General features: G+C 39.2%; 1 protein-coding gene across 5 annotated transcripts in view; it reads left to right on the forward strand.

Annotated features, from left to right (window-relative positions):
* YLPM1 (YLP motif containing 1) overlaps window positions 1-26,198 on the forward strand; it is a 35,648-nt gene that overhangs the window by 7,793 nt on the left and 1,657 nt on the right. The window contains exons 4-19 of one of the 5 annotated variants that reach the window (XM_030239880.2): window positions 756-1,498; window positions 3,642-5,951; window positions 8,271-8,376; window positions 10,675-11,155; window positions 12,339-12,431; window positions 12,800-12,974; window positions 13,125-13,270; window positions 13,622-13,809; window positions 14,437-14,499; window positions 14,809-14,928; window positions 15,221-15,397; window positions 15,611-15,694; window positions 15,922-16,005; window positions 17,466-17,552; window positions 20,514-20,565; window positions 25,369-25,499. In XM_030239880.2, the coding sequence (XP_030095740.2) occupies window positions 756-1,498; window positions 3,642-5,951; window positions 8,271-8,376; window positions 10,675-11,155; window positions 12,339-12,431; window positions 12,800-12,974; window positions 13,125-13,270; window positions 13,622-13,809; window positions 14,437-14,499; window positions 14,809-14,928; window positions 15,221-15,397; window positions 15,611-15,694; window positions 15,922-16,005; window positions 17,466-17,552; window positions 20,514-20,565; window positions 25,369-25,499 (5,040 nt within the window). Of the gene's footprint in view, window positions 1-755; window positions 1,499-3,641; window positions 5,952-8,270; window positions 8,377-10,674; window positions 11,156-12,338; window positions 12,432-12,799; window positions 12,975-13,124; window positions 13,271-13,621; window positions 13,810-14,436; window positions 14,500-14,808; window positions 14,929-15,220; window positions 15,398-15,610; window positions 15,695-15,921; window positions 16,006-17,465; window positions 17,553-20,513; window positions 20,566-23,307; window positions 25,347-25,368; window positions 25,500-26,198 lie in introns of those variants that run through there. The other 4 variants (XM_050974845.1, XM_050974846.1, XM_050974847.1 and 1 more) reach the window with 4 other exon arrangements.

Consider the following 26,198-nt stretch of genomic DNA (forward strand, 5'->3'; position numbering starts at 1 on the left):
TAAATATAAATGCCAAAAATAGAGAGTAAGTGTAATTTTAAAAATCAGTATCTCACATTATTTTTAATTCAAGTAAACAGTTGAAACCAGTATTTAACCTTTAACCATTTTAGTAGAAGTTGATTGTTGAATTGGAGAGTTGAGTCAATTCTTATTGGGTTGGTAGAGTTTGTCCATTAAGCATTTCTTTGTAGGTTGGGCTGTCTGCATTTGTTTGTTTTGTTGGTTTTTTTTTTAAATCTTTTTCGGTAAACCTAAAAAATCTCAGGCAAAATCAAGCCTGATATCCTCACATAATGAAAGACAAAACTTGAAAGAATCTTCATTTGTGCAAATAAGATCTGGCAAAGGCTTAGAGAAAAATAATTGCAGGCTGCTGAGGCAATTCTGAGCAGGTTGATAGCAAAAGCTGAAACTTAAGACATAGTCACATAATGTATATATGTGAAGATTGATTTGAGCTTTAGCCATTGTTAGGATGCAGTAATAATACAGTTTATACAGATTACAGGTTTCTTCAGCTGTCCTGTTGAAGTCTTCTATGCATAGATATAGTGTAAAGTCATAAAATATATCCATTTTCACAATGTCTTTAGATGTCACTGTTGGTGTATGGTTTTGTTTTGCTATAGTTCTTCCTCAGCCTTTCGCCCAAGTCATCAGAAATTGTGATATTACAAGTGATACTGAAATACATGGCTCTGAGAGTAACTGACTATCTAAGGTATTTTGAACCTATTGTCATCTCATTGCAGACAATGTCAGTGGACATGCAGCTGCGACATTATGAGGCACAGCAAAAACAGTTCCAGCAGCTTCATAAAGATTGGGAGCGATCAATGAACCAGCAGTGGCAACATCAGCTTCAAACCTACCCTCACAAAGACCAGCTTCAAGAGTACGAGAAGCAGTGGAAAGCATGGGATGAACAGATGAAGGTTACTCAGTCACATCTGCAGGAAAAAGTGACCTCACTCCAAAATCTGAAGAATCAATATCCTGCAAATGTGTCGCTGCCCCCTCCATTTATTCCATATTCTCAAACTGGTCAAGGTGGCATTCCTATTTTGCCACCAACTTTACCTTCAACTACACCTCCACTGGTTCCCCCACCTCTCTCTTCTGTTTCTCAGTTATCCAATTCCTCTGTTCCTTCAGGATCCAGTTCTCAAAGCAGTCAAGCTACTGAAACACCGAGGCCAGCTCTCCTTCCCACCCCTGGTACCTATGCATCAAAAATAGCTAGTTCAACTAGCTATTCACCTTACCATTCTCAAGTAGGTTCATCCTTTGGCTCATCTGACCATGGAAAATCTCAAGGTCATCTTAGTAAACAAACTGTAAATCTTTCATCTGAACAACAGTGTGGGGAACTGAAAGGCACTTCTGCAGTGTCTTCAACACACATGCCTATTGTGCAGGATAAACCGGTGAGGTCAGGTGGATTGCTTCCAGATCCTCCCAGATCAGCACGTTTTGAAGGCCCTAGAGGCCCTAGGTAAGCATGTTTTTGTTGATTCATACATATTCTAGGCTACGAGATTTTCAGTGATTCATTAAGAAATGAAAGATATATCTTTTTCTCAGTCTTTTTGTGGTTGTGTGAAGTGTGTAGGTTTTATTTTTAATGTATGTACACCATGCTCTCTGCATTTATATTTTCAAAGCAAGGATACATAGATGTCCTGAGCATAATTTGGAGAGTAGGTTGCTTTTTTTTTTTTTTTTTTTAAGTGCTAGAGGATGCTGCCCCTTCTCATTCACAAAGACACAATGCTCCTTCTTTGAAAATAGGAAAGCTGTTGTAAATATTTTATATGTCTTTGCTGATTTTATACCTGCTATATAATTTAATCCAATATCTTGTTTTTTGAATGTTTTTGTTTAATACATGATACCAGGGTTCAAAAATGACATCTGTTCTATCTACTGGTTAGTTCAAGATGGGTTGGTATGATGTCTGCTGAATCAAAGGGCAGTGGTGTTCTGCTCAATTGTTTCTATCCTTCTGTACTCTGCTAGACTTTACAGTAATATCTTCATGGTTATTTCCCTTCTCTTTGCTTCCAAAGTGATCAATCATGAATTATAATTTGTGAATTGCTAGCAATGCACATGAGCTTTATATAAATGAATAATTTTCTACCTCCTGGTTTTAAAAAACCGTTTTTAAAAAGTGTTTCTGTTCCTGGGGATTTTTTGGATGTACAGTTGTGAACAGATTGTTTTCATGACTTACTCGTACATGTCTTTTATGTGTTTTGGTTTAGAGCTCAGTGATGTGCAGTGATAGGCACAGGTTGTCTTTCTGGGTTGTGAGCAGACATTTCTGATTCATGTCCAGCTTTTCATTCACCAGTAATCCTAAGTCGTCCTTGGCAGGGCTGCTCTCGATCCCATCATTGCCCAGCCTATATTGAGACCTGACCCAGCTTCAGGACCTTGTACTTGGCCACGTGAGGTTCCCATGGACCTACTTCTTAAACTTTTCTAGGCACCTCTGGATAGCATCCTGTCCATCAGGCTTGTCACCCACACTACTCAGCTTGGTGTCGTCTAGCTCAAGGTGCACTCAGTGGCACTGTCTATGTCATTGATGAAGATAAAAAACAGTGTCCAGTCATCTGAGGGACACCACTTGTCACTGATCTCCATCTGGTCATTGAGCCATTGTCCCCTATCCTCTAGATGTTGCCATCCTGCCAGTTCCTCATCCACCAAATAGTCCCATCCATCAAATCCATCTCTCTCCAATTTAGAAAGAAGGATGTTTTGGGGGTGCATATCAAAGGCCTTAAAAAACTCCAGACAGAAGACATCCATAGCCCTTCCTTTATCCATTAGTCACTCCATCATAGAAGGCTGCTGGGTTGGTCAGGCAGAACTTGCCCTTGATGAAGCTGTGCTGGTTGTCTCCAGTGACCTCCCTGTCCTCCATGTGCCTTGGCATAGCTTCTGGGATGATCTTCCCAGGCACAGAGGTGAGACTCACAGGTCAGTTTCCAGAGTCCTTCTTCCTGCCCTCTTTTAAAATAGGTGTAGTGTTTTCCTTCTCTCAGTCATCAGGTACTTCACTGACTGTCACCATTTTCCCAATATCATGGAGAGTGGCTTAGCAAGTATGGTAGCAAATTCCCTGAATATTCTGGGATGTATCTCATCAGGTCCCATAGACTTACATATATTCAGGTACTTCAGGTCATCATGAACCTGATCTTCTCTTATCGTGGGAGTGACTTCGCACCCCTCGTCCCTGTTTTGCAGTCCATCCACTCAAGAGGCATAGGGTTGTCAGTGAAGAAAGACTAAGGCAAAAAAGTTGTTGAGTATACAAGTCTTTTCCTCATGCATTTTTACCAGTTTGCCAGTTGTGTTTGTCCAAGGGGTACACTTTCTTTGACCTTTCTTTTCTGGTTGATGTACCTATAGAAGCCCTTCTTGGAACTCTTTGCATCCCTTGCAAAGCTCAGCTTCATCCATGCTTTGGCCTTCCTGACTCATCTAGTGATGTACAACTGTGAATCCCAGACATCTAAGCAACTTGACTTTAGACATGAGTTCTCTATTTTGTGTGAAATTAATCTATAGGACTTTAAGATGACATGTTCATTTGAATAAAATTTCTATTGTGTCATCTGTAGATTTGACGGACCTCGAGGAAGAGGATATGACAAATTTGAAGGCTCAAGACAGAGAGGACCTCGTTTTGACTCCCAGCGCTCAGAAGGATACAGGTCGCGTTTTGACCGACAGAATACAGATGGACAGTCTTCAAGTAGATGGAGCTCTATCCCACGAGGACCAGCAGGACAATTTTATACAACAAATGCATCACATGGACACGGTTCCCGACCTAGTGGTCCACGGTGGATGGGGCCCAGGCCTCATTTGGGACAGCAGCAGCAGCAGACACAGGTAGACTCACAGTCAGAAAGCAAAGAACCTTTTACAGACACAGCTGGCGATCAGCAGTCTGTAAGCAGAACTGAGTCTACTCCTGATACACAGAGTGCAGTTCCCATTGAGCCGAATGAGGACCTGACAGACACTCAACAGGAGCCATCCCAACCTGAAGTCAAAGAACCTAGTTCAGACCCTCCTAAAAAGTGGACATGGAGTTCACATGATCCTAACCAGCAAGTAGAAGAGTCCAAGGCACCCACCCCACCTACTCAGAACCAGAATACAGCACCCCCTGCAACAGGAAATCAGGATTTGGATTCATCAGATGGTCAGTTGACTGCTTCAGATAGCACCCAGGACCTACCCGGACTGGAAGGCAGAGGAAAAGGGCCATTCATGCATGAAGATAGAGGAAAGGGACCAGGAAGCAGAGGAAGAGGCCGTGGCAGAGGGCAGGGGGATGGCCGCGGCTGGGGAATGGGCCGTGGCCGGGGAATGGGAAGGATGGACGGTGGCCGGGGAATGGGAAGGATGGACGGTGGTTGGGGAATGGGCAGGATGGATGATGGCCATGGCCGGGGAATGGGCAGGATAGACGATGGCCGTGGTAGAGGATATGTATACAGAGGCAGAGGGCAGGCTAGGCAGGCATCCATCCGTGGCAGGGGAGTGTTCAGGAGGGCAGGCAGCAGGGAGAGGATGCCAGATAGACGGTCAGGCAGCAGGGAGAGGATGCCAGATGGACAGTCAGGCAGCCGAGAGAGGGGGCTGGGTGGACGGTCAGATAGCCATGAGAGGGTATTCCCTAACCGAGACAGAGAGCCACCTGGACGGACAGGCAGCTGGGATAGGGGACGGGCAGGAAGCCGGGAGAGAGGCCCAGTCAGACGGGCCTCTAGCCGGGAAAGGGAACCCCTGCGGCGGGCAGGTAGCCGAGAGAGGGAGCCCATGCGGCGGGCAGGAAGCCGGGAGAGGGTCCCTGTCAGGCGGGCAGGAAGCCGGGAGAGGGTCCCTGTCAGGCGGGCAGGTAGCCGGGAGAGAGACCTGGTCAGGCGGGCAGGTAGCCGGGAGAGGTGTCCCATCAGAAGGGGAGATAGCCATGAGAGGGAAGCAGGAAGATCTGAAACAGGAAATATGGGTAAACCCATTCACCTAGGCGATGACCCTGACAAATTGCCTCCTTACCATCGAGATGAAACATTCAGGGGTTCTTGGGGTCATGAAGATGATACAATGCAGGAAGAATTTCCTTTAGATAGTCAAGATGACCCGTCGTTGGAGCATGAGCAATTGGATGAGTGGGAAAGAGAACAATACTGGAGAGATCACAACTCTGATTATCAAGATGATTCTGTACATGCATATGACAGAGATGACAGGTTGCAATCCCACCATTCACTGCCTCCATTGTCTCCCCTACCACCACTACCTCCTTTATCATCCGATCACGACAGACGAGATTCGTGGTGGGATGACTGGAAAAGGCCAAGAGAAAGGGAACTAGAGAGAGATCTAGATAGAACTGGAAGATCCTCAGATATTTATGATCAAGATTTAGACAAAGAATGGGATAGAGACTGGGACATGAGACCTATGGATGACAGAGAAATGGGGAATCGTGACCTGGATATCCCCCCACTGCCACCATTACCACCCCTTCCACCTCTGGACAGGTATCGTGAAGATAGGTGGAGGGACGATAGGAATAGAGATCATTATGACAGAGATCTCCGAGACAGGGGCGAGCTTAGGATTCGAGAATATCCGGAGAGATATGACACATGGAGGGAGAAGCAAGACTACCTTCCTGAAAGGACAGACTGGGAGAGGGAACGGTTGTCAGATAGGTGGTATCCAGATGATGGAGAGAGACTGCGGTCTTTGGATGACCACTCAGATTCATCCCTTCCTCCCCCTTCACATTCCTCTGATATGCTGGGAGCAGATTCAAACCTGGACTCTGACCAGTCCTTGGGAGGAGTGATGGTCCTAAGCCAAAGACAGCATGAGATAATTCTGAAGGCTGCCCAGGAGCTCAAAATGCTTCGGTGAGTTGCCCAATTCTGTGATTTTGAATAGGAATCCCATTCTGTGGGATCCATTTGAATCAACACAGTAATGGCTTCATTTCTTTTACCTGCAGCATGATAGTAGGAGCTCCTTTGGAACAAGTTATCTGGAGTACCTTTACCACAGTTTTTGTGGATGGACTTTTTTTTCTTAAATAGATGATTGTCCCTTTCCCTGTGAATATGGTGCTCCGTGTATGTTACTTTCCAGGAAGAGATCTGTCACATCATCTGACTAATCTTTTTGTTATCCTCAAATAAGCTCTTGGATAATTTCTTTTCAGTATTTCTGGTGGTGTCAGATAAGCTAGTGATAATTGCTTTTTAGTACTTACCCCTCAAGACCTACATTAATGTGATTCTTAAGACCTGTGTTTTTTATATTGCTCACTTTTAAGTTAAAACATAGGTGGGTTTTTGTTAGTTTGGTTTTTTTTACAGAGCCTCCTCATTTGAAACCAAATATTGTCAGTGAACAATTTTGTCAAATTCAGTTGATCTTTAGTTCTGGGAATCAGCATAAAAGGAGTGGTATAACAGTTAGGAAGTTATGAATGCAAGAGTTCATCAAGACTGCATTTTTAGAAAGCAGCTGCTAGACTTCCTAAGGCTTTAATAAGTGTTTAGTATGAGGCTTTCAACAACCTAATCTAGTGAAAGGAAGGCTGGGAATAGATGATTTTTGAAGTCCCTTTCAACCCAATCCATGATAGAGATGTTTTGCGATTTTCTTCAGACTTTTGTTTTCAGATTTGTAAGATTGCTAAACACCAGTCCCATATAGAAGGTCTTAGATGCATGCCAAAATGCAAGAAAAATATTTTTTTTTTAAAAGGGAGAACTTTAATTCTGAATAATTTAATAATTTACTGCAATCAGATTAATTCAATGGTGTTATTAACTGTAAAATCTGTGTTATAAAGTAGTATTTGCTGAAAGTTTGGAATAACATTATTTTCAGCTTCCTGACTTTCCCATTGCCTCAGTTGGCCAGCATATGTTTTGCTGTTTGTTGTGACTAGCTGCAAGCCAGTCACTTAGGCTAAGGACCATAGTTTGTGAATCACTACAAGACATATTTATTAGGGCTTAAATAATTTAATCATAGTCACTAAAATGTTTTATGTAAAAAGTAGTTACATATACATCTTTCCAAGCTAGTAAAAAGGGGAAATATAAATATGATACTGATTTTTAATAGAATATGAGGGTAATCTTCAAATCAGTTACGCTAGTACTTCTCATTAGGTTCTTATAGGCATATGATTTAAGTCTGAACAGTAGGAACAACTTTATGGAGATTATTTATTAATTTTTATGGGGATTTTTTGAGCCAAGAGTTATACCAGTAGTGTGGTACATAACTGCTTTCATCTCCAAAACTAAAGCCTTCATCTGGCTTTGCTTTTATTGTGTGTAAAGCAGCATGGTCTCATCTGCAGACTGTTCTATATTTGTGATCTAGTGTAGCGCTCAGTTTACTCTTTTGTGTTTACAAAACTCTGAGGGTTCTTTTTTGTGAGCCAAGTTCCCCTTCTGCTGAGCACTGAACCGATGCATCTCTGGTTAGCGTGGTTTGTGTTACTTCTTGTTACAGAGGGATCCCATTCCTAGTTGTCATTTAGAAACTGCTTCAATACACAGAGTTATTAGCAATTGAAAAAACTAGATTAGAGATTGCTAACAAAAACTGAAGGGAAAAGAAACCATATTCACTAGAACTTTGTAATCCAGTGATTGTAGTACTCACAGCTGAACCTGGTCTTTGCTCTGTAGACTATGTATTAGTTGTATATTAAACAGTATTTTGATACATAAACCAAAGAAGGAAAAGTTAGACTCACTGTTTAGCTTTTTATATATTGGAATCTCTTGTGCTTTGTTGGCCTCAATCCTGTCACTATGTGAACCAGAGCAAGTAACTGAGAACACTTAAGTATATATTTCCAAGGGCTTTCTTGCTTGCAGAAGGTGTTGACAGAAGCCAAAAATCCATCTTTTCTCTTTACTGTTCAAATGGAGGGGTTCTGGCAAAGCACAAAAGTGTAGCTACATGTCTCAGGAAACTTGTGATCAAAAAGCATACAGCTAATACCCTAAATGCCTCCATGGTTAAGTGGATGTGAAACAGGGATTTCTGAATCACAGCATTGCCCATGTAAAGCCTGCTGTGTCCTTTTCTTCTTTTGGCTTTGTCTCTGATGCTAGTGTAATATGTGTTCTCACCATGAGCATTGATTTCATTAATTTTTCATTTAAGCTATAGACTGATAACACTTTCTTATCATGCATGTGCAGGGAGCAAAAAGAACAGCTACAGAAGTTGAAGGAGTTCAAACCTGACATTTCCACCCAAGACTCTCCAAGATCACAGAACACAAGCACAAGGCCAGGTGCCTTTCAGGTAAATTCATCTTACACTGATAATATGTTGGTAGCAATTACTGTTTATGTATGTTGAACCAGTTCTACACACTGATGGTCAAATTTCTCTGTGGAATGCATCCCCAGTAATCCTTACAACTTAGCTATCTTCTGTTGAGGCAAAACAACGTTTTTGTTTCTTTAAATTTTCCAAAGCATTTTCTGCTCAGTCAGTCTGTTGCAGCAGACCTCTCATTAGGGGTGGAAATGAGCCAAGACACAGACTCTCATTTGAAATGTGAAAAGGTTCCCAGTTTATTCTTCTTTACAGCTTAGCCATCCTGACTCTGACTACAGCAAAGTCCTGCTGTTGGCTTCTCTGACAGACTGACTGCTGGCTATTTCCTGCTGGAATAGGACTGCAAGTATTTCCTTGCTGCCTCTGACTGCAGGCTTTTACCTAGCTCAGCTATGACTGCAGGCTCCAACAGCAGGCTCTAACTCTATCAGACCCAGACTGACCTCGCAGCAGATATTTGCAGCAACTCTCTTCCTTGTTTTGTTCTTCTTTGTGTCTCTCTGGATTATTCCTTCTTCCTCAGGGCTCTCTACCTTCTCAAGGTCCTCTTCCTCAAGGCTCTCCCTGACCGGCCAACCCATCCCTTCTATCACGCTTATTGTTATTAATCAGAGCCCATTAAGGGCAAGGCTGTTCTTTGGTAATTAGTACGACTGTGATTTATCAGGGGCAACGTCACTTGTAATCCCTTTTTCTACACCTACAAGTCCACCAATTATGACCTATCAGGGGTGGTTGCACATGAGGTTCAACACTCTAGATTACTGTGGGATAATGTGCAAAAAGAGCTCTCCCAAAACAGGGATGTAAGGTTCACAAGAAGACCCTGGTTTTCCTTGCTTAAATTCTTTTAATTTGCACTGCTTTTCCTACTTCGGGAGCTATCTCCTCTTTGAAGTTGGAAAAACTTAAGGATATTTGAGATATTTCAATGTAGCATGGGCATTAGCCTTCTGTTTGCTGTTTTAATTGGGAATTTTTATTACCTTCTAGAATATCATGAAGTGCATGGAAACTCATGTTTATGTACCTCCATCCTGTTGTGATGTAACTACTCCTCTACTGCTTAATTTTCTGTGCAGTTCTGGGAACTGTTCTCAGATGCTTATATTTGGGCTTTTTGGTAATTCAGAAATCAGCTGAACTTCTGCAGTCATGCTAACTTAGGTTTATAAATCCTTCCTAGAATGAGTAAACAGTTTTGTTAAATGTGTATTGGAGGAGATATCTGAGTTGATTCACCATCTTTGTTCTTCATCACATCTTAACCCCGAAGTTACTCATACCAATAAATTTAGCCATAAGGTCTTCTGGCTCTGACATTTAGCCAGACCAACCTTTTTTTGTCCTTCTGTCCAGAGAAGTGTTATGCAGTGAATGAGGCACTGCAAGTTTTCTTTTTGCTTAGGTGACCTCTTCCTTGTTTACAGTGTCTTGTAAAGTAAAATAATGGAACTGGTTTGCTACCAAGAACTATAGGCATGTTGATACCTTTAGGAAGTTACTTTACTCTATTTTGATATTTTGTATCTCATACTACTTCACTTGTCTGCCCAGAGGTTTTCAAGCAACTTTTGTCTTTCTTGGAATTCTTCCTTCCAGATATTTCTGCTGTGACTTGGAGTTGTTATTACAGAGCTCAGCTTTGTATCTACAACCGTCCTGCAATTTTTGTTGTATGTTGCTAATAAGGCTGCCTGTAACTTGGCATCTGCTTTGATGCTGAAAAGTCTTGTAATGTGTGGGGTTTCTTGTGGATGTTTGGTTTTCGACTAGGGAAGACATTCCAATTTCTTTTGTTCTTCTGATACTGATTTTATTAAGGTTTTTCCAGGTATTTCTGCTCTCTGAATTTTTCCAGTGGTTTCCACAAAGAAACTGGCCTTATCAATCCTTTTGCATCTCACCAAGCTGCCCTACTTTCAGATTTTCAGGCTTCACACAGACAGCAGGAATCTTTGCAGACAGCAGGAGTCTTTGGAAATAAACAGTAGACACTTTTGAACTGAGATAGGCCTACTGGAGCAAAAATTGGTAAGGTTATTTTAAAGAAAATCAGTAGTGTTTAAGCCTTCACATAGCAAGCAAACGCAAAATTAAATCAGGCTCCCACTTTTAAAAAATAGTCCTCCTACCTGTAGCACCTTGATGGAGGTACTAGAAAATGTGTATGATTTGACTACCAATTGCCATTGCACGTACTGAGGATGAGAGAAGGTTAGTTTACAGATCTACATTAAAAGTGCTTTCTGCATCTAGGTCTCTTCTCAGCTATCTTCAGAGGCACCAGTAGAAGCCCAAGCTATTAAACCTTCTCCTGCTGTTATTATAAAGCCTCCCGTGTTGTTCAGACAGCCCACCCCTGTGACAAGACCAAGTGCCCCAGTGGCAAGGCCTACCACAGCTATGACAAGGCCACATGCTCCAGTTCCTACTCCAACTACAACCCCAAGTCATGGTCAGTCTTTAAAACCATCACCTTCTGCTGTGGAACAGGAACGCTGGGATGAGGACTCTTTCCATGGACTGTGGGACACAAATGAGGATAAAGGTGCAAATATGGAGTACGAGTTGTGTAAGCAGGAGTCCATGATGCCCCCACCTGTCTCCTCGCCTGTGAAAGTACCTGCCATCCACACCTCCATTCCATCAGCTGTACCAGTGTCCCTTTCTCCCGTTATTCCAGCAGTTCCTAAAGCACCCATCATTCAGCAAACGGTGGATTATGGCCATGGGCGAGGTGGGTATTACAGAGCATTTGATATGTATCAAAGAGCTAATTAGTCCTCCTGACTTTTTTTTTTTTTAAAGGAGTGTGCCATGCAAAGTATGTGTGTTCTGCAGTTGATGTGTAGGCCTGTGTGCATTAATGATGTAATGCTGATCAGTGTGGTTAGAAGGAGTCTCTAACCTTTAACCAGTTATGACTCTGAGTTTAGTGTTTTTCTTGATGCTTTTAGAAAGAGCTATTTCATGTTGCTGAACAGTGTATATTCCATGGCTACTATTCCGTGAATGGTGTATAGCCATGGGTGCTTCTAATAAGTACAAAATTATGTGCTGTATTTCAGTTTATAGTGTTACTTTCCCTTAATCTCCTTGTAGGTGAGTATGGAAATAACTGGGCTAGAAGGTACTTCGGATGGTTAGAGTTCTTAAGTGTGACTTAGTGATTTAATACAGAATGTGGCTGGTGTTTGCATTATTTATATGCTGCATAATGGGTGTGAGGTACCCTCTAGCCAGAGGGGGCGGCAGAGTCTGGTTCTGAGGGCCATGCACCCTATACAGTTGTTTAACACATAAGTAAATAGTGGAGGGCTCTGCTTTTTACTATTGAGCTTACCAAAGCTAAAATTCAACACTAGTTTTTAATAGAATTGATCTCCCTCCTGTAACAGGAGGGAAATCATGTCATAAAGAAGTTCTTAAATTGTGCGTTGTCATTTAAAGACTGCTTTTTCTCTTCCTAAAGTACCATAACAGGACTGGAAGCTGTATCTGTTCCTTTAAGTAGATGTTTTTCTAAAAGCTGTTTGAAAAAATGTCATTTTTGTGAGACTTTCAATTACTATTCTTGACATTACAGTAACTCTTTGAGTTATTAAAATTTACAGAGCATTTTAATGTTTAGAATTTTCTGACACTGCATGCTACCTGAACTCACCGGAAAGGCAGAAGTCCCATTGTTAAGATGGAGTGGTTTATATACAACATACACACACACAAACCCACTTCAGCCTTTAAAAACCATAGTGCTGTTTATTTATGTAAAGCTCTTTTTGCTTTATCCATTAAATGAAATTATGGTCGTTTGTTCTAGTCACTTTTAATGCCATTGACTGATTACTTTTCGAGAAGAGGAAAGAAAATACAAGACACATGTTTTAAAACCTAGGATTTTTTTGTTTATTTTCAACCAGATATAACCACGAGTAAAGTGGAACAGATTCCATATGGGGAAAGGGTAACCCTTCGTCCAGAACCTCTACCAGACAGGCAAACATTTCAAAAAGGTAGGAGGTGCTTGGCTAGCTTTCAAAGAGTTAGTTAGCTCTTAAGAAAAGCTGTAAGATGCTAAAAGCTTGTTCAAACTAAGTAACTCTTGTTTAAGCTACAACCACTTTATTTTCATTAGAGGTTCATAAGAATAACAGTTTATATTTTCAGGAGGAGTACTGCAGTCAATACCTAGCAACTTTAAAAATTCAGTTTTGTAGCTTTAAGTAGGACTGCATGGTATGGTTGTCTCTTGTACGGTTTGGAAAAGAGTGTCTGATAAAGTGCATCCTAGCTCACATATCGTATACTTTTCTTGCACTTTTACCTGTTGCCTTCTTTTTCCAAAATAGTAGTTTGGATTTCTATGGGTTTCTCCCTTCAGAGCATCCAGGTCGCTACAACAGAGAAAGAGATCGTGAGCCTTATTTTGAGCGTCAAGGTAATTCCAGCACAGATCATCGGGATTTCAAGAGAGAGCGGGAATTGCACAGAGACCGAGGTTCTGTGGACTATGAACGAGAGAGGTTTGAAAAGGAGAGGCATCCTCGAGATGACAGGTACATGGTCTTGGAACACTATGGAAATCAATACACTTGAGGCTATATTGTGTATCAGGCTGCCCGTTTTGCCTGTGAAGTACATGTTCCTTTCACTCTGGAATCCACAGTGGAAATTGACAAAAATACACAAACTGTGTTTTTTGGCAGGGTTCTTCCTACTACACCCTCAAGAACTCAATCTTACCGTGACAAGAAAGACCATCCATCCTCCAGGCGAGGTGGTTTTGACAGACCACCATATGAACGAAAGACGGATCGTCCAGCGTATGATCATGGGCCTTCCATGTTTGGAGGTACAGTTTCTTTATCCTAAAGTCTTGCTAGAATATTATTTTAAAAAATGGACTTGCAGAGGTGAAGATTAATTGGTAGAAGATAAGTTGATTTGCAGTATTTGTTTGTTCAGAATATATAATTCAGGAAAATATCTTTAGGTGGTGGCATTTAGTTTTGTTTCTCAGTGGTGTTGAGATCATAAATGAAACAGTTATATACTCTGCTAAAAACTGTCTTTGATTGCAATAGGTTTAAGATTAGAAATTTTAATTATTTATGAGGACATATCTGTGAATTTAACTTAAAATAATGAAGGTCTGTTTAAATCAGCTCAGAACATCTTAATTTTTTTATTTTACTGAACTAAGAAAATTCTTCTGTCCAAACACTGGAATTTGAAGGTGATCGTAGAAATTACCCTGAGGAAAGGATTCCTATTTCTGCTCCATCAATGCCTCGTCAGCCACCACCTGCTCCACGAGTAGAAAGGAAGCCAGAATCTAAAAATGTAGATGATATTTTAAAGCCACCAGGACGGGATAGCAGGCCAGAGAGGGTGAGTGTACATTCTGAAAGCAACAATCGGTTTGAACAAGGTCTGTATTCACATAAAATGCAGGTGGATGTAATATGTTGGGAACAAGTGTAGATTGGAGGAAGCTCTGGAAATTAGCTTGGTTCCTTTGCAAATGCCTGGAGTGTTGTAGCATAGCTATTAGAAGTTCACAGGAGGGGTAAACTTCATTGGAATGGTCAAAGCAAATTAGTATGTAATATTAAGGTGTTTTGGCCTCTTCTGAGGTCTTCACTTTAGTTTTTGATGTATCAGGGGAAAGACTTGTACTTCACCCAGAGATTTGGCAATGCATATATTATATAAGAAATAACACAATTTAGATAAAATACATTTAGGTAAGTTTTATTCAGTTGAATGAAAGAAGTTAGTGAAACTGAACCAGATCTATAGCATGCAGCCTAAACTGCTGAAATGATTCAAAAACTCTGAATTTTGTAGAACTACTACCATTTCTCACAGCCTGGTTTCTAAAACAGTCAGTGAGTGCTTGGTGATATGCAAATGTGTGAGCCCACAGCACATAATTCTCCAGAAGAAAATATTTGCAAAAGAGAGTCTGTTAAATATAGTACAGTATCATATCTGCTTACATGATCTTTGTTTCAGATTGTGATCATCATGAGAGGGTTACCTGGCAGTGGAAAGACACATGTAGCAAAACTCATTAGGGTATGTAAACATGTAAACAGGCACTCACTGTGTAGTGCTGCTTGTCTTTTACATGTGCTTCCTCTACTTTGCTTTCTGTTTGCCTAGAATTCAAGTTTGTTGTTATTTCATGTTCCATATCTTCACGTACTGTGTGAATATCCACCAGTGTTAGCAAGCAGGTGGGATACTGCTCTCTTCTTGTTTTTACTATTGAGCAGGGAACTGCTGTTGACCAAAAGTATTTTGAAGATTTTGAAGTATTTTGAAGTGTAGCAGAACGGAATTTTTACAGCAAAGGTATGTGCTTTCTTTTTGCTTTCTTCCCAGGATAAGGAAGTAGAATGTGGAGGACCTGCACCAAGAGTGCTCAGCCTGGATGACTACTTTATCACTGAAGTGGAGAAAGAGGAGAGAGACCCAGATACAGGGAAAAAAGTTAAAAAGAAGGTAGTCCTAATTCTGTTGCTTTTCTTGACAAAGAAACAAGACATTCTGGAAAAACAGTGGCAATCAGAATTGCAGTCTGTGGGTTGGGAAGAGTGCAGAGGTCTCTGGGCTGTTTTTCAAAACAAGCCAATATAACTTAGGGTTATATTAGCGTGGTATGAGCATATTCTTAAAAACTGACCTGAAAGGTGTTTTTCCCGCACCAATGTACTTTGTGGTCGTGCCACTCAGGTGTTGAATATTAGCCATTTTATAGATGTCCTCTTTCTTAATGCTTTTGTCCTTGGTAAAGGTGATGGAGTACGAATATGAGGCTGATATGGAGGAGACCTATCGTACCAGCATGTTTAAAACTTTCAAAAAGACCTTGGATGACGGCTTCTTTCCCTTCATTATCCTTGATGCTATCAATGATAGAGTGCGACACTTTGAACAGTTTTGGAGTGCTGCAAAAACAAAGGGGTTTGAGGTAATGCAGCCTAAATGGCATTTGAACTTGCTGACAGCCATATGCTGATTTTTCTAAACTTTTGAATGGAAAAGTCTCCCACATTCAAGAAAAATGCTGTGGTTTAGTTACAGATTTTCCTTTCTTAAAGTGTACAACTGCAGAGCGTATCACAAGGTAGAAAAAGAGCTCTAAAAATTGGTTTACAATATTTAATAGTCTTTTTCTTTCTAGGTGTACTTAGCTGAAATGAGTGCAGATAACCAGACGTGTTCCAAGAGGAATATTCATGGGCGCAAGCTAAAGGATATCAGCAGGGTAACTATATACATCTGGAGTCACATTGTGCTTTTGGGCCTGCTGTAGTTTGAAAACTAAAGACTACGTAATGCTTACACTTTTCCTCTAAGAAATACTGGTAGTTATTTCATGGGATTGATTAAAATTACTGAAGTACAGATACATCCTGTTAGCAATCAGGAACCAAATTTTCCAATGAATCTGTTAGATTTTTAGAGGTGCTTCCTTTTCGTGTGTTTTGTTAGATGTCTGATCACTGGGAGGCAGCACCACGCCACATGATGCGCCTGGACATTCGTTCTCTGCTGCAGGATGCTGCTATCGAAGAGGTGAGAATCTCTGTGCTTGTTAAAACTGCAGATTAGGTCAGTGTGACTATACTGAAAATATGAAGCTGACAAAGATGTGATCACAGCAAGGCAATTACAAACAAGGCACTTTTGAAAGTCAGAATCACTATGTCAGGAAAGTGTGTTTTGTTATTCTTATGAATTACCCCAAACATGAATGTACATTTTTACCTATTATCACCTTTTTGAGGCTCAGACAGGCATCTTTGAGCAAGAGTTGAAGTCACTTTGCTCTTAGCAACTGTTGAATACCAATTAAGGAGATTAAAGAGAATCTTTGCACTCTTAGATGAAACTCAGCATTTTTTACAGGTTACTGAATTATTTAGATCATATTTTGAGAAAGTAAGATAAGGAAATAAACAAATTTGAACTCAGTCCTTGTAGAAATACAGATGTTTCGCAGAGAATGTAGAAATAACTAACACATAGCAGAAGGTTCTAATTGCCTTTTTACTTCATTTGCAGTTTGCCATGACATGCATCTTTGGTGTGTCAGCTTACTGTATTGTTACGTTCTTCTTTGGCAGTTGTGTCAGGAGCTGTGGGCATAAATTAGTTGTTAGCTGTGTGGTCTTTGTGAATGAACCATATGTTTTTGCTGTCAGAACAGCTCTTGACACAGCCATAGAAACTGATGAACTGCTGAAGTAGACAGAGGTTCTTTGCAGGTTGTCACAATGCTAGCAAGTTATTATTACATCTCCAAATTCTTTGTAATGGAATATACAGTAATGCTTAAGAGGACAGCAAAAGGTTCCACTCTAAAGTAGGTTCAGAGAATGACAGACTGGGATTTACGAGGTTTTGCAAATTATGTAAAAAACTTACAGACCTGGGGAGTTTTACGTATTCCACACTGTATGCATGGGTCCCCAGTACAGCTTTGGAGCTCAGAAAGTATTACATTAGATGAACAGAGTTAGATGTTATGTCTTCATTCTTCTATTTTGTTATGCTGAACTCTATGGTTACTGTTATTCTTTACTGTGATATAAAAATACATAAAAGATAAAGGCTCAGTACAGATGTTCTATGCAGAGACAGCCATTCCAGGTATATATAAATGGCAAGTTTAAGAACTTTTTCTGAGATTGCAAGTTTTGAAATGTGATTGTGTGGGAAGCAAGAGAAGTATCTTGCTGTTACGTATAGTGGTAACACAAGTAATGCAAGTGAAGGAAGGGAATGAACAATTTTTGGTTTTCCCCAGAAAATCTTTGTAAAGAATATTCTTTGACAGTCTGTTGCTAGAAGAGAATGTGCTTCTTAGGAAAGCCAGAATGGACACAGGATTCATATATATTGCATCATCATACCTTCAAAGATGAATCCTTTCTTTTCTATTTGAATTTGGACAGCTCTACTTAGTCTGTTAAAAAGGAAATAATTAAAAGCCAGACAATGCCTTTTAAGTCTGTGCATGTGCTTTGGAACAGGTGGAGATGGAGGATTTTGATGCAAATATTGAAGACCAGAAAGAAGAAGCAAAGAAGGACACAGCAGAGGAAGAAGAAAGTGAACTGGTAGGAGACACATCAGCCCTCCCTAACAAGTTGTTCATTAATGTGTCTGAGAGAGAATCTCAGTCTTACAAATGCCAACCCATTGCTGTTCTTAGCAGTGCGATCTTAACACACATGTTTCTAGCAGTTTTTTACTTAAACATTTCTAGGAGAACTTTAATGATAAGTCCTATTATTTCTTCTTAATTTATTTCTAAGAATACGTGAGTATGTGCTACAAACAGTATGGTCTGTACAGCACGTAACATGCCTCATAGAGACATTTTAAATTGCAGTACATAATAGTGCTGTCTTCCAGATAATCTAAGAATTAATACAAAGTGGAGGGATGGGAGCAATGGGAAAAGATTAATTTAGCTTATTTCCTTTCACGTGTCTAAAGAACTCTCCTCAACTGTCACAGTATATGATAACAGTTATGAAGACTGCTTTTTCTGCCACGGTTGACTGACTTTGTTTGTCAGGTGGTATTTCCAAGGTGAGGCATTAGGTCTCTTGGATAAATAAAGATTACAGGATTGCCCTGAGGGCTGGCTTTTTTAGGTACGTATTTGAAAGGCTATGAAAGGCTTCCTGCTGTAACTTCTTGGTGTGTGATGGAGCTGCAACTGGTCTGTCCTTGATGAGTTGAATGTCTCAAATCTTGGTGCCCACAACCAAGCAGTTAAAGTTCAATAAACAGGAAGTAACCAAAAATGTCTGAGTTGAGCAAAGTGTTTTTCCTTGATGGAAGTTTACTATTTGTCAGGAGTGGCAGGTCAGAAAGCAGTTGAAATCAGAATTTTAAAAAGCTTAGGAAAAGTGGATTCTAATAAACGTCTGTTTTTTTCAACATGACTGATTTATTCTCTTTACTAAATTATTCTTTGGCGCAGAATATGAGACTGCATAAAGTGTGGTTAGAACATTTCAAAGATGCATCCATGTTTACAAGAATGTGGCTGCTAGTCCCATTTCCATGAGCTATAGTTGAAAGAGAAAGTTGTCTTTAGCTTTTGGGACATCTGTGCATAAATCTGTGTGTGTATGTGTGTGTTATTGGTTCCGGGGAGTGTCCTAATGTACAGCACTTATAACAATAGGCCTTTTCTTTGAGACAAAGTAATCTGCATATAAGAATGTGTTCTATTCAGATTCACAAGATATGAAAAAGAGCATTATCTGCTGTGGGTAATCTCTTGAATTCAGTCAGATGGCTAATCTCAGAGAATTATGTCAGACAGAAAGTGGAACAGGACACTGTATTCGGTATCTCTTGCCCTTTTGAGAGCATTTGATAAGGGTTATGCAATTCATTTTGCTGCATTTAATCCTGTAAGAAAAGGGAGATCTGAAACTCCTGCCATCTGGCAGATATCTTTGAAATATCCAACTGTCTTGTACCGAAGGATAAAGTCTGAATCTTTGCTTATCCTATTTGAGGACCAGGATATTGTATAGATTCAGCACACAATAGGCCATTTCACACCATCAAAGTCACTCTTCTTGCTATTATCAACTCCCATAGGATTGTTTGTAGTATTCAGACAAGTCCTGCTTTTCTGTGCTTGATGGTATGAATTATTGATACATTTAACTTAGTATTCTCACCAGTGTATCCCACATCGCTTTGTTTAATGAAGGCTTTTAGCTGTGGTGTAAACTTTCTGAGAAAGTTTTAAAGTGCAACTTGGTTTAAATGTATAAACATATGTATATATATGAAGTTTATTTATTTGTTACAAGGAAATATTATAGTACAAACTGTTTTGGCTTGCATTAATTACAGATTTGATTAAAACCAACAAAATCCAGAGATCTGATAACCTCAAGTCACTAATATATGCGTGATAGAAAAAGGTCATTCAAGGATTTTTTAAGAGCAGTGCTGAATATAATCAAATGCAGTGTGGTTCTCTGGAATTTACTGGAATTAACGAATTTAGTAACACATAGTATTAACAAATATGCATATATTTTTACCACAGTGGAAGCAACCTTTAAATAAAGCAGGAAAGAAGTTAGTGTAATAAAACTGGTTTGTGGATTGTTTTCTTCTTGAAATCTTCTAGAGTAGTTCTTTTCCCTCTCTGTTAAAAAACATTCTAAAAAATAATTAAATTCTCTCGGAGGGGTTCCATTCACTACCTTGAGCTTTTTTATGTGGTTGCAGAGGTACATAAGTACCTTTATACCAAAGCTGAACAGCTGAAATGAGGGTTACTTTATGACAATTTACTTGTTAAAGAATATAAAAAGAAAATATAATAAGAGGCTAACTAAAATAAATACCTTTTTGCCAAATTTATTTTCATTATGCTCATTTACAAAGAATAAACTGGCTAAGGATCATTCCACATGGTGACATTATTGGTAGGGCAAAATTGTTTTATAAGAATCATTGTGCTAAGAGTACAATTTTAAAATGAAAAGTAATACTTAAATCCTAGTGACTCAGCAGATTCTCTCATTTAAACAAAAAAAATTTGTTTAGATGTGGATTAACCACTCATACATTAATTTCGTTTGTCTCTTCAAAAGGAGCAAGTGACGCTTGTGTGTAGTAAATCTGGGAATGTGTTCATAAAAACTTACGGTAACTTTTTTGTTTGTGTTTATAAAGCTTTGAATATTCTTTATGCCTGAAAGTTGTGTTACAGTGACTTTGCCACCTGGAATAATACAATACAGTAACTGCACACTTTTGTGTGCGTTTGCTGTCTGTCAGACTCATTCTGGAGTTCTGTGTTTGCAGAGGGCAGCACTCTTGTAATGATTTGCAAGGGCTACTGAAATCACTGAATGGCACGTGGATGCAGAAGTTCTGAAATACCAAGTAATTGGTCTCCATCTGATAATGAGAATTGTGCCTTACAAAAAGAAGTACCTTAAACTCCCGTTGTAATGCTGTTTCCAGTTCAAAAGTGATATGCATGTGTGTCTCTCTCTAATCCTCCGAGCTTCTTTCTGTGTATGATTTAGGGTTACATTCCGAAAAGCAAATGGGAGATGGACACTTCTGAGGCAAAGCTAGGTGGGTATTTATTTTTTCCTGTTTCTTATAGTTGGTATCTAATGATGTTTGCAAGACTTGAATTTTTGTTTTTACTGTGCCTCCGTGCAAAGACAAATAAATGCGTTGATTTCATACGTGTGTCTGAAACTGCAAAAGCATCTATACAGAACAGGAATTTATCTTCTGCCAGAGGCAGGAGACTTTACTACTTTCTAATTGTCACTGTTTTATATATTCATTAATTGTTGTTCCATCTGTTCAAGGAAAGTACTTTGTCTTCAAATTTGAAAAAAACAGTATTTATATTCTTCATCTTTCTGTGTTTATTATTTTTATATAAGCAGAGTCAACTCACATCGCACTGTACTCTTTTTCATATTGCATCCCTTTTTTCCTAAGTGTCATCAGTAACTTCTTGCAATCTTGGAGACATGCCTCATAGCCAAACTGTGTTGATGATACTTCTCACTTTTCAAAATTGCTGTCTGTGTGGGCAAAGTAGTAGCATGCTTTGAAATTGGTTCTGAATTACTAGGTGTCAGTATGTCTTTTCAACATCTTAGGCATTGAAAAGTTTAAAGTTCATTATGCTTTACAGTTCCAGGAGGGCAATAGAATTCTTCTTTGTAGTATGTAAAATGGACTTTCCAGGAACACAAGGGCACAACTTTTGCTGTACTTTTTTGTTCTCATTAGAGCTGATATTAAGATTCTGTCAAAGTGAAAAGCAACTTTCAGGCAGAAATGCATGCACCACAGCTGTGGTGAAAGAATTATTCATGGAAAGAGGTTTCTAGTCATTATGATCAGTTTTCTTGTGGTGTTTTTTTTTTTTTTACTGAACAGTGTAAGTTCTAAATTAAGGTTTTGTCTAGGCAGTCTGCTCAGAACTACTATTTCTGTATCATGTCCATGACAGGTCCATAGCTAAATGGGACACAGCTTTTCTTAACATTTTGCGTTTCACTTCTTCATGTGTGGTACAGCCCTGTGCATCATAATTTTTCCAATAACCAAAATCACAACTGCACTGTAGAAATAGAGTTAGGAGGTCTGGTTTGCATAAAGCAGCCTTTCACCTTTTGCTGTTAAGGGCTTAGCTACACCGTCTCTTCTCCTGCTGTGCTCTCTTTAAGTCATAGAAATAGTTGTGGATTATATGGATGATGTGGCACCTGCAGTACAAGCAGAAGCACCTTGAACTCAATGATTTTGGCATACCAAACAGCTAGGCAGTTAGACAATTAAGCTAGGATTGGTCTGCATTTTTGTTATAAGCAATGATTTATTTAATAATGTAAAATTGTTTCTGAAGTTCATGCTAAGAACTGTGTTACGTTTCCTTCCATAATGAAAACTCCATCTTGTAAAAAACATGATTTTTATATGGTCTCCACTTAAATGTAAAATAGGGAGCAAGCAGCAGAGTCACTTTTATGCTGAAGTAAGTTACTTGCAAGGCTGTTGAAATAATCCTTTAACAGACAAACTTCATTAACGAACTGGATGTTAGCATAGTGCACGACAGATCCAGGTGCTGAGAAGGGCTTTCTATTAAATCTATAGTCACAATTTTACTTTTATAACTACCCTCTAGATTCAGTTTCATATAAATGTAAGTCTATAGATTAAATTCTGACAGAACTTAAGTTTTAAAAAAGCCAGGCATTCCTATATAAAAAATGCAGTTTCTTTGGAAAATTACTCTGCCAGGACAGTCAACATTTAGCTTAAGGTGTACATTAGAAGCACTTGCAGTCTGTGAGTAAGAATTACTTTATTTAGTTCACAATAAGGCTTCATTGTAGATGATCAATTATAATTATTTTTGGAAAGGCATGTAAGCTGTGGTGTGCATTAGTTACTCCAAGACTGAGTTATTTCCTGGGAGATGGCCAGCCCATTAGGTTTATTGCATTAGTCCCAGAGGGCACACATTTGCAGAATAACCTAAGTGCAGACTCCAAAAATGATGCTCTGAGTCTTGTTTTGCTTTTTTTTTTGTTTTCTTTCTGAGTAGATGTTGATAACAGGAGAGCACAGTAAGATCTTGCTGATTGTAATAAACCTCAGAAAATGTCTGAAAAGTTTGGGTTCTAACTGCAAACACTGACTTGTGACAATTGCCAAACATATGACCCAGAGCTCTCGCTTTAGCACAGATTTACTTTATTCTTACATCCCTCTTGAGTATGTATGTGATTTATCCTTTCTTTGTATGCTGTGCACAGCCACAGTTTCATTCTGAAAGTCTGTTCATGGGTCTTCTTAGTGCAAAGTGCACAAATGTTCTTATATTAAAATTTAAAGTAATGGACTCTTAATTTTTAAAATTTGACTGTAGTGTTTAGTGCAATGCTCTGTTTCAAGGTGTGGCTTAGTGGCAAGTTTTGCAAACTTTCAGGAATGGAGAATGAGCTCTGGTGTACCTGAAACTTTGATACCATTGTAAAATTTGCTCTAGAATACAAATGGGTTTCTACATAAAACTTTGTGGGTTTTATATAAGAAGGGCAAAATTTAACTGATTGATTTACTTAGGTTTTGAAGGAGCTAATTAAATTAGTTGCTTTCAGATGTTACTTTAAAAATTCTAAAGGTGAGTTTTTAAGTTTTGTGGGTTTTCAGAAATGCTTCTCCTTTATTGTTTTTAAACATGAAATGATAAAATTATGTTTAATAGTTTAACACTAAATAATCATCAGCCATAAATAATCACAAGCACCAGTGTTACAAAATGACACCTTGTCTCATTTTCAGAAAAGAATATTCTGAAATAATCCTTTGTGGGAGTTTTTTGACATTTGTGCAGTGTCTGCTGCATGACACATGTACCTTGAACTGCAATAGTATGGATGGAAGCAGACCGCTCTGGAAAAGCAATCCAACTTCAAACATGGAAGGACATAACTTTTTAAAATAAATCCTGTGTAGCAGTAACAAAAAGGGACAGAGGGGAACTGCATATTCAGAACAGCTTCTGAGCTCTCTGCAGACATTTTGGCATTACACATTTCTTGGCAATGTTTTCAGTTGTTTGGTGTGCAGCAGGGAGTGGGAGACATAGCTTTCTTTCGCGTCGGTAATGAGGTGAGCTTGCATCGTAGCTTCCTTCCAACAGGAATATATCTGTCTACAGGTGCTTGCCAACAGAGAGCTCCTCCATTTTCACTTTTTCATGTTCCTAAATGCTCCTCAATGAGTGTGTTGATCTCCTTTTCAATGTTATTTTTTTTCTGGAAAATGCTTAATGTCACAAATGATCTACACTGATTGAATGTAGCTGGAGTAACAGAGGAATATTGTGTAAATAAATTTTGTCTTCTAGAGGGAGTGTCGCCTTTCTGTGGAGATTGAGCATCAAATTTAGCAGATTTAACTTAGAGCAAAAGAAGAACCTTAACTAAATAATGTAATAGATACAAATATTCTGAACATTTTTCTTAAGTGTTGGCTATTTTAAGAAGCAGGGGGATTATAATGTTTTATTAGAAGAAGTTCTGTATCTGTTCCAGGGAAATGGGGCAGAGGTAGAGTCTTTAAAAGGTTTAGAGGTGTATGAGGGAGAAATAACCTAATTAGTTTATGGACTTTAAATTATACTAGCATGTCTACAGTACCATTGCCTCACATTATCTCCATTGTTACTCTTCTCTCTCCCATATTAAGTAAAAAAACTCATCTCTAAACTGAGTTTTGTTAAGTACCTACCTTTGAATATCATCTTCTGCTATCCAGAAAATAATGCTGCCTTGTATTTGGTCTATTTCTGGGGCCTTTTGTGGGTGAATTTAATTACAACAGTGACTTCTGAAACAGTATTTCTAACATCACCGGTAATGGCTTAATGAATGTAATTGCCAAGCTTAGTGTTCCTTCTACACATACTTGAATTTTTGGCTTATAAGCTGGTAGTTTACATCGACAGAAGTAACAGAATTTCCTTTGATTTGTAGAGCCGGTTTTCCATTTCATGCTTTGTTGTTCATAATCTTACAATGAATGTTTCATCTCCTTTCCAAAGACAGTTTGCCACAAAATTTCAAGAAGGTGTTGTTTTCTTTACTGAGAATAAGTGTCTAAAGTGGAACAAAATTTTAGAACCTAGGAACGGAATTGTTTCTCCTCATGTATCGGTTCAATAAGAAAAAGAAGAAAATGAGGACTGTTGGACAAATGTACTGTTCAAATATTCATGACTGACCTCTTACACCATGAAAGAAAAAATTCTGAGATATATTTCTCCCAGTCCTGGAAGACTTTTTAAGTGGTTTGCCTTATGGGGAGAGAAAAAGAAAGGGGAGGATCAGGCTTTCCAAGGAGCGTTTTGTTTAGCAGAAACAGTATCTCAAAAACTTGTCTTTGGTGCATTAATTATATAATTGCCACTTGTTCCCTGAAACTGCATGTATGCCATGTTTGACACAGTATTGATCCCCAAATTCGGGAAAAATGCTGCAGCTTTAGTATTGTGTTCAAATACAGAAAGATGGATCTGTGGTTCCTAGCTATTGTTGGGTATATTGTACCTGTAAGGGCAGACTTCATGTAGATCTGGAAGAGCAAACTTTTCCTCCCTCATATAGAAAACAACACTGGGTGTTATTGCCGCACAGTTAACATGAAAGATCAATAAAACTTGAAAACTGTGTTGAGTCTTCTTTAGTTTATTTCAACTCTCATCATGACACCTGTCAAGACAAGCTGGATGTACAAATTCTGCTGCTTGTTCTTTTGAAAACTTTTCCACTCTCGTCTTGTTTGTGTGAATAATAGAAAAAATAATCTCCCTTAATGCTGAGGCTCTGTGTTTGTTCTCAGACAAGCTGGACGGTTTGCGGACTGGCACTAAAAGAAAACGTGACTGGGAGGCAATTGCCAGCAGAATAGAAGATTATCTGCAGCTTCCAGATGACTATGATACACGTGCTTCTGAACCTGGAAAGAAAAGGGTAATAAATTTTCAAATGACTTACTGTCTGTACATAACCCTTTAACAGTCTCTCTGAAAGAGAGCTTATATCAAGTCATTCATTGTCTGTGAATATGGGAATTTCATTGACTCCCTTTTCATTTTGCTGTTCCACTAGATTTTGTAAGAAATTATGCCTGCAAGTAGGGTCTTTCAGAGGTAAACGTATTAGCTATAACAGCTAGGAATTGTAGATTATACAGATTACCTATGCATGACATGGTCTGAATACCAAGTGCTGCATGTTTAAATTCTGTTGTGAAAGAAGGGGGAAAATCATAGAGGGGGATGAAAGATATACTAGAAAGAGGTAATGCTTTTTTTTCTCTCTCTGCAAAATAGGAAGACCAGCTTTTGCCACTAGCAGTAATTGAATTAACTGGGTATTGTTTTGCTCTGTAATGTCAAATAGAAAACTGATAGTACTTGATGTTTGAGAGAAATGGATGTACTTAAGGCACTGGCAGAGGAGATGATGGTGGAAGAAAACTGACATTGCTTATCAATAGAAATGTCAAGGGAAATCCAGATAAACTCAGGATAGGGAGGTGCTGGCGGAAAATTGATAAGACTACATTCCCCAGTAACACACAGGCCTGAGTGAGATTAATCAGTATGCAGAGAAGAGCTCTTTCACTTACTGTTTTTTATTGTCCTGCAATGGTGTGTTTCAGCTGAG

This window comes from Serinus canaria, chromosome 5 (genome assembly GCF_022539315.1).
Source record: "Serinus canaria isolate serCan28SL12 chromosome 5, serCan2020, whole genome shotgun sequence".
In the NCBI taxonomy this organism is placed as follows: Eukaryota; Metazoa; Chordata; class Aves; order Passeriformes; family Fringillidae; genus Serinus; species Serinus canaria.